This window comes from Glycine max, chromosome 10, assembly GCF_000004515.6.
Source record: "Glycine max cultivar Williams 82 chromosome 10, Glycine_max_v4.0, whole genome shotgun sequence".
NCBI lineage: Eukaryota > Viridiplantae > Streptophyta > Magnoliopsida > Fabales > Fabaceae > Glycine > Glycine max.
Genome location: NC_038246.2, coordinates 48547665 through 48563567, shown reverse-complemented (window position 1 = coordinate 48563567; position 15903 = coordinate 48547665). Strand labels below are relative to the sequence as shown.

Sequence of the window (15903 nt, the reverse complement as noted above, 5' to 3'; positions counted from 1 at the left end):
ATTCCCTCACCAGCTGCCCCAACTGCCCCAACTGCCCTTGCACACTTCTCAAATATTTTTTATTTTTCTCATTTTCTTAGATCATATTATTATCAGTGATGTCAATCACTTTTTCTTCTTCTTATCTCTTTGGGTCTTTAAAGAGATGATCACCAATCTTTTTCGATTATGAATTTGTCTACACTAATTGGTGGGAGACTAGGAGGAACGGAGGGTAAGAAGGCTAAAAATGGAAAATTGAAAATATGGAGGTTCTTTCCACTGCTAGTACCTACCTGAACAGTTTCTTAACTGCATAAGAGTATTCCAATGCAATTGCATAATTGGGTTGTTAAGGTTACTTAACTTTGTTTAACACTTTGACTTAGTTTTCCATTGAAGTGAGTTCGAGTTCTTATATAAAAACTGTTGCATATAAAAGTAACTAAAAGTAAGGTTGCTTAACAATTAAAGGATAAATATATATTTTTGAATGATAAATTAATTAATAATTTTTATTTTGGGTCACTAATAATTTTTTTTTTTGAATCTCTAATAAAATTAATTTTATTTTAGTTTTTGAATAATTAATGAATTTGATTTTAGGTTTTTAATAAATTTTGTATATTTGTTATTAGTTTTTATTAAGTTTTTTTAAAGGGACTCATGCAAAATTTAGTAGGGGCCAAAAATAAAGTGTATTGGGAAAGAATTGATCCCTTTTTTTTTTACCGTTTTTTTCTCGGCTGTCAAGAAAAGAATAGTCTCACCCAAATGAGTTGTATATGAGTTGAAAATTGGTTAGACTGTTAGGCTCTCTATTGAGCTTTATAAAGTACAACCTAAATCCTCTCTCATTTGGTATCTTTTTCATATTGAATCAATTCAATATTTTACTTCTATGAAATCCCTCCCTTTTATGTTTTTTGAGATCTAAGATGTGTGGCCACATCAACTTAGAGAGTTACTCACATCTCCTATCAAAATCAAAATTATGATACAATTCAAAATGATAAAATAGTTAATACATATTTCGAAAGAATTTTTTTTTATTAAAATCAGTACTCAAAAAAGAAATAGTTCAAATCTAACCATTGTAGACTGCATTGATACACAATATCCTATGTGTTCATTCACAGTAAAAAAAAACCCAGCAAAGTTCATAATTTTTATTTCAATTCAGTGGAGATGTTGGGTGAGAAGAAGACACTAATCAATAATCACGTTTATGACTATGTCCATAATTCCAGACATGTTAGTCCTTAGTGCTCCCATTCAGGTATGCAGTCAACACTGTTTCCTTCTCAAAGTAACCATGTAACAAGCAAAAAACAACAATAATTAATAACAATAAAGTACTCCCAACTCATAAGAAGAGTAACCAAGTTCCCAAAGATGGTGTGGGGTACCCCACAAAACGCGCCAAGAAGACTCTATCTCACCACTTACAACAACAGTACTAAACTTAACCAATCAATGCCTGACTTTTCCACTCATCTCCAATTTGAACCATAATATAATAATTTGACCATGACTCATTCTTCGTTCTTTTTCCAACTACTGCCAACTTGGTCCACTTTTCTTCTCTTTTCTCTTCTTTAGTCCTAACTCTTCACCTTTTTTATTTTCTTACTTCCTCTTTCTAAAGTATTACTTCTTTCCTTCTCTCTCTCACCAAAACAATTTGCTCACAAAGGAGGAAAAATGGCACCTTTCGTTTCCCTCTCTTTGTTGCTTCTCTTTCTCAACCACCCCCTCCTTTCCCTCTCAACCAACCCTGAAGGTATGGCCTACTGCTTCATTTCTCTCAGCCTTTCTCTTTGCTTTTCAATTGTGTATGGTCGGTCAATTTGGTTTCTCAAAATCAATGGCAACTGGGGAACTTAATATTCAAAGCTCTTCTTATGGCTAGCTAGATCATATTATGTTTTTTTTTGTTTCAATTGTTTGGTTTTCCTTTTTTCATTCTTTTTTTGTTTCAAAATGACCTATTTTATTTCTTTGGCCTCTTCTTAGCTAGCAAGCAGACTTAAGCTTGGCCTTAATAGTTTTGATTTGATCCAAATAATTTGCGTAGGGAACGCTCTGCATGCTTTGAGAAGCAGGCTTTCTGATCCCAACAATATGTTGCAGAGTTGGGACCCAACACTGGTTAATCCCTGTACTTGGTTTCATGTTACCTGTGACTCCAACAATCATGTGATTCGCTTGTAAGACTCCCTTTGTTCTTTTCTTTTCTTTCTGTTAGTTTATTCTTCAGACTTTTTTTTTGTTAAGTAATTGGGTTTGGGTTTTCTAATCTGTTGTGTAATCTTTTTTGGATTTCAGAGACTTGGGCAACTCTAACGTTTCTGGAACTCTGGGCCCAGAACTTGGCCAGCTACAGCATCTGCAGTACTTGTATGAGTTTTTTCCCTTGCCTGTTACAGCTGAGAAGTTCATATATGAGCTTCTGTGTTTAATCTGTTCTTTAAACATGTGCCTTCTGACATTATTCAAACAGTGAAATTGAACATGATAATTTTTGGATTTTATTTTGTTTGTACTTGTACACATTATTTTTGCCCCAGGCTAGAGTTAGGAGACTACCAAATTATGAACTATTCCCACAATTTAATCCTATCTCACACATGCTTGGAGATTATTTATGAGGAAATAATCACTTATTTTTCTGAAGTTCTCTCTAGTATCCGATAAAAATGAAGCCATTATGTCTTTAAATTAAGCTGAACCAAATGCGCACACAGGAGCAAATAGATGTTATATTTGTGCCTAATCAAATATGTATTTAAAATTTTATTTTTGGGGTGGGAGTTAGTTTTGCAAAAATGGATTATGGATAAGAGATACTGAAATTCTTGATTACAGGGAGCTCTACAGGAATGAGATAACAGGAAAGATTCCTAAGGAACTTGGTAACTTGAAATCACTTATTAGCATGGATTTGTATGATAACAAGTTGGAGGGTAAAATTCCAAAATCATTTGGAAAGTTGAAGTCACTTAAATTCTTGTAAGCATGTTTATGTTGTTTTGCCAAAGCCTTCTATTTTTGTTCTTGATTTTTATTTCTCAGGGATGTATAAATTGCTGCCTGTTTTACTGACTCATTTGCATTGATGAATTAGGCGGCTAAACAACAACAAGTTGACAGGATCCATCCCAAGAGAACTCACTCGTCTCACTGATCTCAAAATCTTGTGAGTTTTCTTTTCATCTCATGTTCTTTTGTTCTTTTTATTTACTTTTGTGATTGGCTTATTAGCTAATTTTAAAACCCCAATTTTGCAGTGATGTTTCTAATAATGATCTCTGTGGAACAATACCAGTTGAGGGAAACTTTGAATCTTTCCCAATGGAAAGGTATATCAACTCTTTTTTATTGTTATCCCAAATTCTTGACAGCTAATAGTGGCTTAACAGTTCAATCATGTTTTGACAAATATGCAAGGCTTAGTCATTTAGAACTCAACACATTTTCTTGCACCAAACATGTAAAAATGCCAATTCCAAGACTCATAGTCGTGGTCATTCTTCTGTTGGATACTTAGATTCAAACATGAAAAACCAGAAAACATCAAGTTCTTTCTCGCACTTCATTTGTATAACTTTCATGAACCAGTACCTAATTATGCATCCTAACAAACAACTAGCATTAATTAGGTAGTGTCTAGCTTATTCCTCTACTGGATAGATGACAACATTTGACATGCAAGCATGAGATATAATTGATTTGTATGAAATAAAATACACTAATATATTTGCAAACTGCCTCTTACTTGTTACTTGTTAGAATAGCCAGTAAGAAAGTTGATTGATAATCAATATATGACAGCACAAAATCTTCACATGTTAAATTTGAAGCAGGAGTAATTTAGATTTCAACATTTTGCTATTGTTATATTTACGATATATTTCTCCTACTCTTGTTTCAGTTTTAAAAACAACAGGTTTAGTGGTCCCGAGCTGAAAGGACTTGTTCCATATGATTTTGGATGCTGAAGAAAGATAGAAATCGCATTATTATCATCTAAACAGATTGCAATGAAGAGGCTTAGTTTACGTAGGGAGAAAGGGAAAGGATGGTGTTATTTTCAGATCAATATTTCCTCACCATTTTTACACTTTTCTTAACTGAAAAAAGGGAGTATGAGTTGGAATCTACGTTTTTCTTATTTTATTATAAAAAAAGGAAGCTATGTAAGAATGCTCTGAAAATAATTGTATGTAAATAACATTATTGATGTATGCTTGACTCGAATATGAATCTAAAAATATCAAACTTGCATGTCGATTTATATAATAACATGATTGTACCACCTCTCTTTGATTGTTTGTAGCATGACATGGTTTTGTAGTAAGATATGAGTGAAAATTAAAATATCCATCTTTCTCACCACCCAAAACTGGATGCGTGTCCAGTATATAGGCTAAATTTGATCAGCTTAACCAATACAAGTTTTTTTTTTTTTAAAGTGAAAACAATTTTTTAAAATGAATTATATTCCAATTTTGAAGTATATCATTTTTTATTCTCAAAGTGATTTAGATGGTACTTTGTAGAATGGTTAAAATAGCACGCTTGAGGAACAAATTGATGGATTTTAAAATTAATGAGATAAAAAATTTTAAAAATTAAATCCATAAAAAAATTTAAAGGAATAAAAGCTTATTTTACCATTAAAAATAATGTATTTCTCTCTCGGAATATTATCATAAATTTTTATGGTACTAGCATAGAAAAACATAATTCTTTTTGGTATTAGCAAAAAACATTCTTTATGATATTTATATTTAAAAATTCGAGTAATGAAAAATATATCGCCCATGCGAAGGGGCTTTACTGCCAATTGCAAAGTCTTGTTTTTCAACTTTGGCGACCATATTATTCAAAATTAACAATGCAATCACGTTGAACACTTGAGGATAACGCGTTTGGTTGAACATATACGTGGCACCAAAAGAAATGGGGGTGTTAGAAATGTGGCACAAAAATAGCATGCATCCTTGGCCCCATTTCCATAACAATCTATTTACGTGAGACCTACGTTAATTTATTGTTATGTGTTATGTTTTTTTTATCGTACATACATGTGTTATGTTTTTAATCATATAGTTTTAAATGTTGATTGTTAAAGTGTCTATTAATATTTTAAATTAAAACTTAATCAAAATTTCAAAATGCAATATCATAAAAAAATATTTTCAATATTATAATTCTTCAATTACTAGTTATAAATAAATATTTTTTTTAACATAAAACTCTTGTTTTAAAATAATTAATTAAATACTCCTACCAAATATGTAAATCAATGTAAATTATTTTATCTTAATAATAAATCATTTTGAGTTTGTGTCCTATAAATTATAAGAAGAATACTAATGATTATTCTAAGATAGATTTTTAAAAAACTTAAAATAAAAAACATATTGAAAGATACAAAATTATATAGTAAATTATTTTTTCTGTGATTTTTACATTCAATATTTTTTCTTTTTTTATTCCTTTAAGAGGCGGACCCAAATTATAATTATGAGAGAATTAAAAAAGTAATTAAACCCTTTTATTACACTCACGAGGTTGAAGCGAGTATGTTGTCATTTGCATAGAGCTGAACAAGTTGGGGGCTTTAAAGCCGAAAAAAAAATGAAGAAGCCTTTTTCTCTTTTTCCTTTTCACATTCCAGAAAATTCCCATGAACTTGGAAGTGTTTGAGAATAGATCAGTTGAATAAAGGTTCATACATTTGTTGTTGTCGAAGGCTTCTCCAAACCCCCAAACCCCAGAGAGAGAGAGAGAAAATGAGCAGTGCTTTTCTAATGAACCCTGCCAAGATTCCTCATGCCATGATGCAGAGGCAGTTCATGTTGGTGAACCGTGCCATTCATCCCATCAAAACCCCTTCGTTTCATTTCCTCAAGAAACCAAGACAATATGGAATCTCTTCATCTTTTTGTTCTTCTTCTTCTTCTTCATCATCATCATCGTCTGCTGCAATTTCCATCTCCAAGGTTGGCTTTGTGGGTTGGTATTTGGGGATGATAAAGTCGTGGCCAATTTTGACAAAGAGTGTTACTTCTTCCCTTATTTACATCGCCGCTGATTTATCCTCTCAGGTATCCCTAGTGTCCAATCTCTTTTGTAACTGTTTCTTCTTCTTTTTTTCTTTCTTTCTTGGACCTCTGAGATTTTGTTATGTGGAGATTGGCAAAGAGGAAATGCTTTAGTTTTATGTTGGAAAGGAAACTGTTTTCAGTTGAGGCCATGGTTGTTGATTTGTTGCGTTACATTTCTTGCTAAACCTCTAGGGTTTAATGTGCGATTTCTGTTATTGCCATGCCTAATGTTGTTGTAAATTCAAATCGACTAAACTGTGTTCTGTAGATTGGTTATCTTAATATTATGGGAATTTTGCAACTTCTTAGCTGTGGAACTATGATTCTGAGAGTTCTTGCTTCTTGGTTCTCCTTGCCCTTTCTTCCTCTGCTTACTGTTATATGTGGAACTATGATTCTGAAAGTTAAGGAACTGGGAAATTATAAAACTGTCGTCATCTGGTGATAAGTAGTTGCATGAATTGTGGAGATGCATTTAAAGAGACTTAGCAAGATTTTTTTTTATTCCATTTGGTCATTGTGTGTTAATCTGTCTCTCCATGATTTTTATTGTTGCTCTAGTACACACGTGGTTGGGTTTGTCTCTCTGTTAAAAATGCTTCTTTTTTCTCTCTTGAAAAGCTAAAGTCATTTTTGGAATTTCCTATTGTCCAATATTTAATTTGTAGTTTTTAATACCAACAGGGTTTGGGTCTAATGGATGGGGCTAGTCCCCCTCAAAGTGATGAACTACGGCTCAAATCCCTACTAAAAGAGATACCCAAATTTAGTGATTGACCATGACTTGCTTAAGATTGCCTCATATGGAGGATACATGTGATTGTAAGAAACCAGAAATAAAAAATTGGAGTCTCCAATTGTCTAATTGATATTTCCTTTTGACACTAAGATGGTTAATTGTTTTCCTAGAGAGATGCCAGTGTGCACCTCTTAAATATTTGGAGAATACTTGAAGTGAATAAGTTTTTTTTTTTTTTTTTCTCATTCTCCTAGCAGTGCATTGGATGTAGAGAACCTTGGCTTTGTTTTCTCTTGATAGATAGATTCTTGCTGGTGGACTTGTTCCCACTTACTTTGTAGTTTGTATTACTATCACACCATTCATTTTCATGTAAAGTTTGTTGATTTTCCATGTTTACTCTATAGCAGTAGCTTGGGCCCATATTTCAGTATACTGCACAATCACTATGGATCATCTGTTCACATTCTTGTGCAGACTTGAGGCCTTTTTTATTCAATTGAATAGATATTGTCAACTCATTAAGTGGCTTCACTTGGTTTATATTGCATACTTAATGAGCTAATGTTCATTTTGTTGTCAGACATACTCATGGTATTTATAATGAGTTAATGTTCATTTTGTTGTCAGACATACTCATGGTATTTATTCTGTTATTTGTTCAGACTATTGTGCGAGAATCTTCAGAACCTTTTGATTTTATAAGGACTTCACGCATGGCAGGATACGGGATGGTCATTTTAGGACCATCACTGCATTTCTGGTTCAATTTTGTGTCAAAGCTTTTCCCAAGGAGGGATCTTTTTTCTACATTGAAGAAAATGGTCATGGGTCAGACACTTTATGGACCTGCCATGACTGTTACTTTCTTCTCCTTGAATGCACGTTTGCAGGGTATGTTCAATTCTTTTAGCATAATATTTATCATGTTTTCATTTGCTTGGCCTTGTATTTCAAATTATAGTGCTAACAAGTCTGAATTACAACACAAAAAGGCTAAAGATTAGGGATGTTAATAATGTAATGATATAATTGATGAAGTTGGGGGGTGGGGAGCCTTTGGGTCTACAACTTTTTGGCTGCCTGTTTTTCTGTCTGTATTGGATTAGCCTTGGTGTTGTACCTTACCATAGTGTTTGGCTGGAGAGGAGAGGTCTTTTAAAGAATAGCTTGTTTGGTTCAATGTTTGGTGGGGAAGGGGAAGTGAAGGGGCTAAAAGCCCTCCCCTCATTATTTACTCCCTTTCATTATTTGAGGATTTGGGTGGACAGAAAAATACTTAAATCGTTTAGACTGTGTTGACTAAATTATCTTTAATTTGAATGCTTGAATGTTGTGGCTTTATTTGTCTACAATAAGTGTATAATAATAAATTATTTTTTTCCCCTCTCCTTCCCTTTCTTTGAAGTTTGAACCAAACAATATGTATGAGTCCAAAATTTATGAAAAAAATGAAGTTGTGTATCAAGAGTCAAGACCATATCACATTTTATTTTCTGCTTAATTCTTTATGATGTGCTAATAGTTTCTCTTGGTTGCCAGGTGAAACCGGCTCAGAGATTGCTGCACGCTTAAAACGTGATTTGCTTCCTACGATGTTAAGTGGAATTATGTACTGGCCTATATGTGATTTTATAACATTTAGGTTCATTCCTGTCCATTTACAGGTACGTGTTTATTTTCTTGTCTCTTACAGCTGCATGCATGCCATGAAAATTATGTTTGGATCGTGCATGAGATGATGTAATATGTGCTATACAATAAACAGCCCAAAAGATTTTCATTCTACTTTTTGTTGTTGACTCATGATTTTCTGCATTGTTTCATTTTGGCAGCCATTAGTCAGCAATTCATTTTCGTACTTGTGGACCGTTTATATAACCTATATGGCAAGCCTAGAGAAAGCGACCTGATCACTCACTATCAGCAATGTCAATTTTTGTTTCATGATTGACATTGGAAGCAAGCTGCGGGATACAATCAAATCTTTTGGCTGTGTGCAGGGAATTCTGATCTCAAATTGTCCACGGCTATGCTACTAACCAGGACACAGTTTTATCCATTTATTTTAACCTGTACTCCTCTTTATTTGCTTTTGTAGTGTTATCCTTTTATATATATGGGACCAATTTGTAAAATCTATGCTGAATTTTTTTTATCTGAAGACTTTTTTCACCAAATGCATTTTGAATCATTCTTGCGAGATGCATTTCCTTCTCGAGTAACACTGCATTCTTTTTTTATTTTTTTTTTATTTTTATGCAAGTAACACTGCACTATTACAAATAACATACTCGTATTTTTTTTTTTTTGGGTACAGTAACTTACTCGTAATTTCTTGAACCAGAAAGTACTACATGGAAAAATAAATCAGTTGATACTTAAGGGGATCAGACCCAATATTTACTCGAGCCAACGATGTTGGTGAATCAGTTTGATACTTTAGATTTCAGAACGAGTATAATTATTAAAAGAAAGTTAGTATATTGAATTTATAATTAAAAGGGCAATGTGATGTCTAAAACATCCGTAGCCATAATGATTCTTTCATAAAATACATAAAGGAAAAATTATTTATTTTTCTAAAACATCCAAATATTTGTGTTTATAAATTAGAAAAGATTTAAAAACTGCCACATTGAACTAAACTAAATTACATGTTGTCAAACAAATCAATCTTATTTCTATTCTATTCTATTCATCCTATTTCTATCAAACCAATAGGGTGTTAATGTTGAGCTAGGCGATATTGTGCTGCTAACATGTGGCGGGTTTTTTTCTTTCTTTTTTTCAATATTGTTAGCATCACTTTGTTATATGCAACACTTGCTAGACCAAATGGAGTTGCGTACCCACATGATATATTGTTTAAGTCAACAAAGCCAATACTGTTTCATTACCCCGATATTGGTTTGTTTAAATTAAAAAGAATAATTTTAAAATATTTGTTTTTTTAAAAGACGTCTTTTAATAACCAGATGTAATTTGTTTCATAAAATAAGCATATTTTTTTAAGCAGAAATAATTTAAACAAACACACTACTACTGATATCTATAACCAGCAGCTTTTTGAAACCAACAAACAAGTTAACCCCGGGAGAAATTATATCTGAATCAGAAATAGAATTGGCTGGAATGGAAGGTAGATACCATAAGGCTAACATAAATCAACAACATTGTACAAAAAAATCCTCTGATATGGCTTAGTTCGTGGGCATAATGATGAAGCACTACCGTTGTAGACTTCAGTGTGAAACACATGAGCAGCATAAAAGATATACAAAAATAAACAGTAATATACAATATCTTGAACTTGCTCAAACCTTTAGTCCTTTGATTCATTGTCATATTTATTTGAAATTAACCATAAGAATTAAGAGTAAGGGACAGTTGTAGTAGTAATCCGTAATCAAGTCCAAAACCTGTTAGTTGACCGGCCACAGTTGAAATTTAGAACTTGGAATGCAACATTCTTATATTTCAAAAAAATTTGTTGAACTAAAACAAGTACAACAGAAAAGAAATAAAGAGAGAAACAAGAAGAGCTGGATACTATCGAAGAATGGTGAACCTCATAAAAGTATGAAACAATGAACTTCTTAATCCTATCTAGAGGTTCACATATTTTTTGTATTAGCATGACTCACTCCATAGCAATCATCAATCTTTATATGTAAAATGCTATTGTTTATTCTGTTTTGGTAAATTGTGCGGGGCTTCAGGAAAAGACAAATCCAAATTTATGTCAGCTGAAGTAAACGCTTCAACATTCCAAGCTCACAACAATCACAGATGATTAACTCCTGCCTTTTGATTTCATCTACCAGTAAAATTCTGATCTACAGCTAACAAAGGGGCTTCACTCTTCAGAGGCACGTATGCAAATCTTCTCGAGTTGTATTGGCCAATCAGGTCCAAGAACTTGTGGATTTAACTCCATTGCAAGGCGAAAATCTAAAACAGATGCACTGGTAGATCTTGTTGCTGTCTGCATACATCTTCCAGGTAGCAATACATTTGAACTGGTTCCTAACTGTCTGTTTTGCTGTCTTAGATGCTCATTTCCAAATCTTGATCCAGCCAAATCCATAAAGGACTCAATCAACCTCTTCAGATACAAATCCAGTGCATTATTCAACAGATTTACAGAATCCACTGTCGCAGTTAAACCCTCCTTCTCCAACTTTTGCTCCAAACGACTCCTCAAAGATCTAGTGTCAGGGAGAGATCCATTGCTGTGACAGGTCTCTGGATAATCTTTGCTACATAATGATACATTGAAATGAAGTCTACGACCAAAATGCATGGATACACCGAGAGGAGCTGTAACTGGGCTCCTACTTTGAATGCTGGGGCTTCCAGCCATCTGTTCAACCTCCTCTCCCTCTTCAACAGATATCGGAGGTCTACTGCCAAGGGAATTCAGTTCTGTTGCACTCTGCTGCTCCAGTGTCTTATATACCAATTCTTCAGACGCAAGACCAAAATGGGGCTTGCCCAGTGGCCCAAAAGCATTTTGGCGGCCCTTAAATCTATGGTCTCGAGCAGCCAAAGAGCTTATTCTCCGCATGGAAGGAGGAAATGCTTCCCCAAACAGCGATTGAATAGAGCCTCTCTGTGACCCATTTGAATCTTTTACACTGGTGGCACTCCCAACTCTTGCAGAGCCTCTCACGGGTGGGACTTTAGCCAGACAAGCATTCTTCAGAATTGCTCTAATGAGTCGATTGTGAAGAGGGATATTTTCCCTCCCAATTATCACAGTGCAAATCCTGTAAAACTCGGACTTGCTTATCTTTGAACTCAATAATCTTCGAAGCTGATCAAAGTACTTGTCAGCTCTCTGACGACCAACCTTCCGAACAATCAGAGCTTTCAGCTCCAATGTGTCAATTCGAGAAAAACTGTGATTGGATATTGTCATTTCGCCCAAGAACCTTCTCACAATCACTGAGCAAAACTACAAAATCATATTCTCACCTGCTCCAGCAGACCCCTCCATATGATCCAAAGCAAAAGCTTCCTTAAACCCTAGTTTCCTAACAATGCATCTATCTGTAATTCAATAAGTTTACAATCAGAAACCGTAATCGAATTCCACCCTTCACTGATCAGAATACCAAATTAAAAGATAATTGATGAGAAAGACAGCGCACGCGATAGGGGGAAATCGAACAATGAACAAATTCGAGAAATATAAGCATGATTATCAGAGAAGATAGGAAACCCTTGCAAGATTTTGAAGAAAGTTGGGAAATTCAATGAAGTAAGGGGGAAAGAAAGATTCATACCGAAATGGGTCGCCGGCGGTGAAGAATTGAGTATGAATGAAGCTTCGGCGTGTCGCAATTGCTATTGAGGTGTGTGTTTATTCTGATAGCAGTGGTGTTAGATGGGATGAGAGAGAGACCAAACCCTAACACAAATGGATTATCGAAAAGTCTTGTGCTTTTTCCAGCACCCCGTCCCCAACCCGGCGCTCTTTGTTGCCAAGTTTGTCGTTCGTTCCTTTCCAAAATGCAAAATTGAGCTTTTTTTTTTAAAAAAAAAAAAAAACAATGGTATCAGAGGAGGATACATGTAAAAAGAAAATGCATTCACTTTTTTGTTTATTTAAAAAATTTAGGTGTATTTCTTAAAAAAAAGAAATATATATATATTAGGTGTGCTGGATTTCGAAATCTAACCTAAAAATAACACTTACAAATATCTTTATAAATTGTCTACTAACCAAGTCCTCCTCATATTAACATTAAGATTTAAACCTCAAATGACATATGTTAAACCAATATTTGTCTTGTTTAGCATATATCTATGTCTGTTAGATATGATCTTGGATCTAATCCTTGAGTAATATTGTTTTTTACCAGTTAAATACTTTAGGTTAAAACTAAGAATAGCATTCACTCGATATATGAATATATCTTTTGTCGGCAAAGAAATTATACCATGTGTTAAAAAATATGACTTCGATTTAATACATGAATTAATTTTTGACTGAAAAATGCTTTAGGTTGAAAAAAAGGTTGCCGTTTACTTGGCACATGAATGTATCTTCCTTATAATATCTTAAGTTAGAAAAAAATATTCACGTTCACTTAATACATGAATTGATTTTTGAGTAAAAAATATAAGAATTCACTTAAATTTATTGTCTCTCTAATTTTTCTAGCTCATTCAATTGCCTTAATCATAGAACCTAAAGTACCTAATTCTCTGATTCGAATATAAACAAAAAATATATATTTCATATTAAGAAAGTTATTGATTAATCATAATTAATTACACCAATCTCAATTAGAAAATAATTTATTTTCCTAAATTGTCATTCATTAAAATTTGATATCAACAAATATAAAAAGTAATTGAAATTAAAATCTTATTAAATGAAAGATATTTTAGAGACAACTCATTAAATAAAGTAAAACTCATTAAATTTTACTTATATTTAAATTAAAGATGAAGGTATTTTTTTTATATTCGAATTCGGAGGAAGTATTCCAACCTTAAGTCCATTTTAGAACAATTTCGTTTACCAAGTTGATTATAAAAATTTCATTGTAGTCCGTTTTTATCTATATTATAAAATTTACCATGACTTTGAAGTCTTCTCAAAAATTGATATTACATTTTTTTACCAAGTTGATATTACAACTACTGCTTTGTTTTTCCCCTCAATGAAAATGGGAACACTCCTAACTTTATGGCATCATCACCTAATCCATTAGTGTGATTGGTGTTGCATATTTTCAAGAAATTAGCAATATGAAAATTTGGATGCTTAAAATAATATTTTCTAAATGGGTTTAGAATTTATATTTTTAAATTTTTAATTTATATTCTCAAATATATATTTATATTTTAATTCTCACATATATATATATATATATATATATATATAAATTTAAATTTAATTTTTCTTATGACTAAATATTTTTAATGTATTAAATTAATATTTTTTATCATCTATATTTATAAATCTTCATGTAATTTATAAAATACTCACTAACAATATGTTTTTCTATCTCAATCAATCAATTATTTGAACTTGGTTATCGTTACGTATATTAATAAAATTCTTAATTAAATTTAAAGATAGTGTCGTAGTGAATTCAAAGGCCCAGTCAAGTGAGTGATAAGCCCATCAAAAGCTACAAGATGAGAGTTGGGCTTAAACTTAGCCCAATTGATATTTGACTTGAAGAAAACCCTAATTCGAGTAGTTGTCTATAAATTGATATCTGCAGAGTACAAAGAGGGTTCTCCTACAGATTCTTCAGCAACTGCGATTTTGGATCGGAACCTCTTCTGCGGCGTAGCAATGGGACACTCCAACGTTTGGAATTCTCACCCAAAAAACTACGGTCCTGGTTCTCGCACTTGGTATGTCACTCTTTCACTTCCATCGTTAAGTCTTTTGCTTTTTATTATTAATGTTTTCTTTTGATCCCAAATGTAATTCCCTTGAGTCGTTGCTCTTAATGATTTCCCATGTTTTTTATTGTGTAATCATGTTGGTTAGATTTGAGGATTAGCATCATAGCAAGTGTTTTTTTAGGTTTTTTTTGTTGCATTTGTTTTTAATTTAAATTAGATTACGTATTTGCTGCCTTTATTTTGACATAAGTATGTTTGGTTGCACCATATAACTTAAGTGATAGTTTTATAGCTTATGGGTAGGTGGATTTTTGCTGACCATATCAAATGTTACCCTTTTGATTTTACTGGGTCTATACATTTTGGCGTAGTTTTAGTTCGTATTGGTATGCTGATCCAACCCATTGGGAATGTGTTTTGATGTTGTTGTTGCGTTGCTACTGAATAAACATAAGAGTTTTGGATTATTAGATTTTAGGTTGGTTTAGAGGTGTTGGGTGAATTTTTCTATAGTTTGTTACATTTACTTTTGTGTAGTTCAATTTTTTTTATGAGCTTTGCTGATTGTGATGGTTGGTTTCGTGTTCTCATTTTCTTGCAGCCGAGTGTGTGGGAATCCACATGGATTGATCAGGAAGTATGGCCTTATGTGCTGCAGGCAGTGCTTCCGTAGCAATGCCAAGGAAATTGGCTTCATCAAGGTACATTTGAATGTGCTTTTCTTAATTTTTGTCTTCGAACTTGTTCAATTTGAATTTACCTGTATCAAACTTTTTTGTGCTTCGTGGTTGGTTTGCTGTGAGTCATCTATTGTCTTGCCATGAGTTCTTATTACTTTTTTGTTTTTGTTGCAGTATCGCTAAAAGAGCTGTTGTCACCTACGGACCAATATTATGTTCTGGCACTAGGATGTTTTGAAGATGTTATGTTTGAAGAAACTTGAGACTTGTTTTTTTCATCTATTTTATTATCAGACATAATGTGTGGAACGAAGAATACTTTTATATAAATTGTTTTGCACTATTGGCCTCTCTGTTTGATCCTTTAATAATTCTGCATTGCATGTGCATGCGTATCACACAGGTGCAAGCTTATGCTAACTTGCATTCGCATTGTCGTTTGCTTTTGTGGGTGTTGTACAAATTAGAATCATACGATTTTAGTTTAACTGTTACTACTGCTCAAACAAAATTTAAGCCGATGGCAAAAGCTTTTTTTGATCTTGTTATTTTAAGGTTATAGTATGTTTCTAGTTTTTTTTTTTATCTTGCTATTGTAAGGTTAACATTTGAAATTACTAGTCACAAGATAAAGTTGTACTGTAGTAGGTTTCTAGTTCCACAACGAATTCGAAAGCTACAGTAGGTCATCTTTTAATTTCATTTTCATTTTGGTGAGACTAATATACTGATACGTGTAGTGTCTTGTAAGTTGTAAATGATAAGTGATACTTTAGAAATTAAAGAAGAAATTATAATATTGAATTATTTTCTGCTTTGTAATTCATGTACCAACTTTTTATGATTTTAAAGGAAAGTTATTTGGAAATGCTGAAAGGTTGTAGGGTTATCCCCAAACTTAGAAATCAGTCATTATTTAAAATGGAAACTCGAATTTATTTCCGAGCAGCTGAATAAATTGTATATGCCAATTTCAAAAACATAAAGCATGTTTCAATTGGATAAGGGCAGA

The 15903-nt window shown here is 32.9% G+C and overlaps 4 protein-coding genes across 4 annotated transcripts; 3 read left to right on the top strand and 1 right to left on the bottom strand.

Moving 5' to 3' along the window:
* The first annotated feature begins 1593 nt into the window (after window positions 1-1593).
* LOC100306422 (leucine-rich repeat protein) lies at window positions 1594-4298 on the top strand. The gene is made up of 7 exons (NM_001251674.2): window positions 1594-1762; window positions 2057-2189; window positions 2308-2379; window positions 2848-2991; window positions 3107-3178; window positions 3270-3341; window positions 3914-4298. Exons 1-7 carry the CDS (start codon window positions 1684-1686, stop codon window positions 3978-3980), a joined length of 639 nt encoding a protein of 212 aa, NP_001238603.1. The 5' UTR covers window positions 1594-1683; the 3' UTR covers window positions 3981-4298.
* A 1265-nt stretch (window positions 4299-5563) lies between these two features.
* On the top strand, window positions 5564-9059 carry LOC100810534 (PXMP2/4 family protein 4-like). Its single transcript, NM_001255095.2, has 4 exons — window positions 5564-6095; window positions 7500-7728; window positions 8377-8501; window positions 8670-9059. The coding sequence occupies exons 1-4, from the start codon at window positions 5781-5783 to the stop codon at window positions 8745-8747; spliced, it is 747 nt and encodes a 248-aa protein (NP_001242024.2). The 5' UTR covers window positions 5564-5780; the 3' UTR covers window positions 8748-9059.
* A 1251-nt stretch (window positions 9060-10310) lies between these two features.
* On the bottom strand, window positions 10311-12385 carry LOC100810002 (uncharacterized). Its single transcript, XM_003536540.5, has 2 exons — window positions 12126-12385; window positions 10311-11889 (listed from the first exon to the last, which is right to left on the bottom strand). Exon 2 carries the CDS (start codon window positions 11756-11758, stop codon window positions 10694-10696), a length of 1065 nt encoding a protein of 354 aa, XP_003536588.1. The 5' UTR covers window positions 11759-11889; window positions 12126-12385; the 3' UTR covers window positions 10311-10693.
* Window positions 12386-13939: 1554 nt separating this feature from the next.
* LOC100305476 (40S ribosomal protein S29) lies at window positions 13940-15234 on the top strand. The gene is made up of 3 exons (XM_003536539.3): window positions 13940-14217; window positions 14813-14912; window positions 15066-15234. Exons 1-3 carry the CDS (start codon window positions 14156-14158, stop codon window positions 15072-15074), a joined length of 171 nt encoding a protein of 56 aa, XP_003536587.1. The 5' UTR covers window positions 13940-14155; the 3' UTR covers window positions 15075-15234.
* Window positions 15235-15903: the final 669 nt, after the last annotated feature.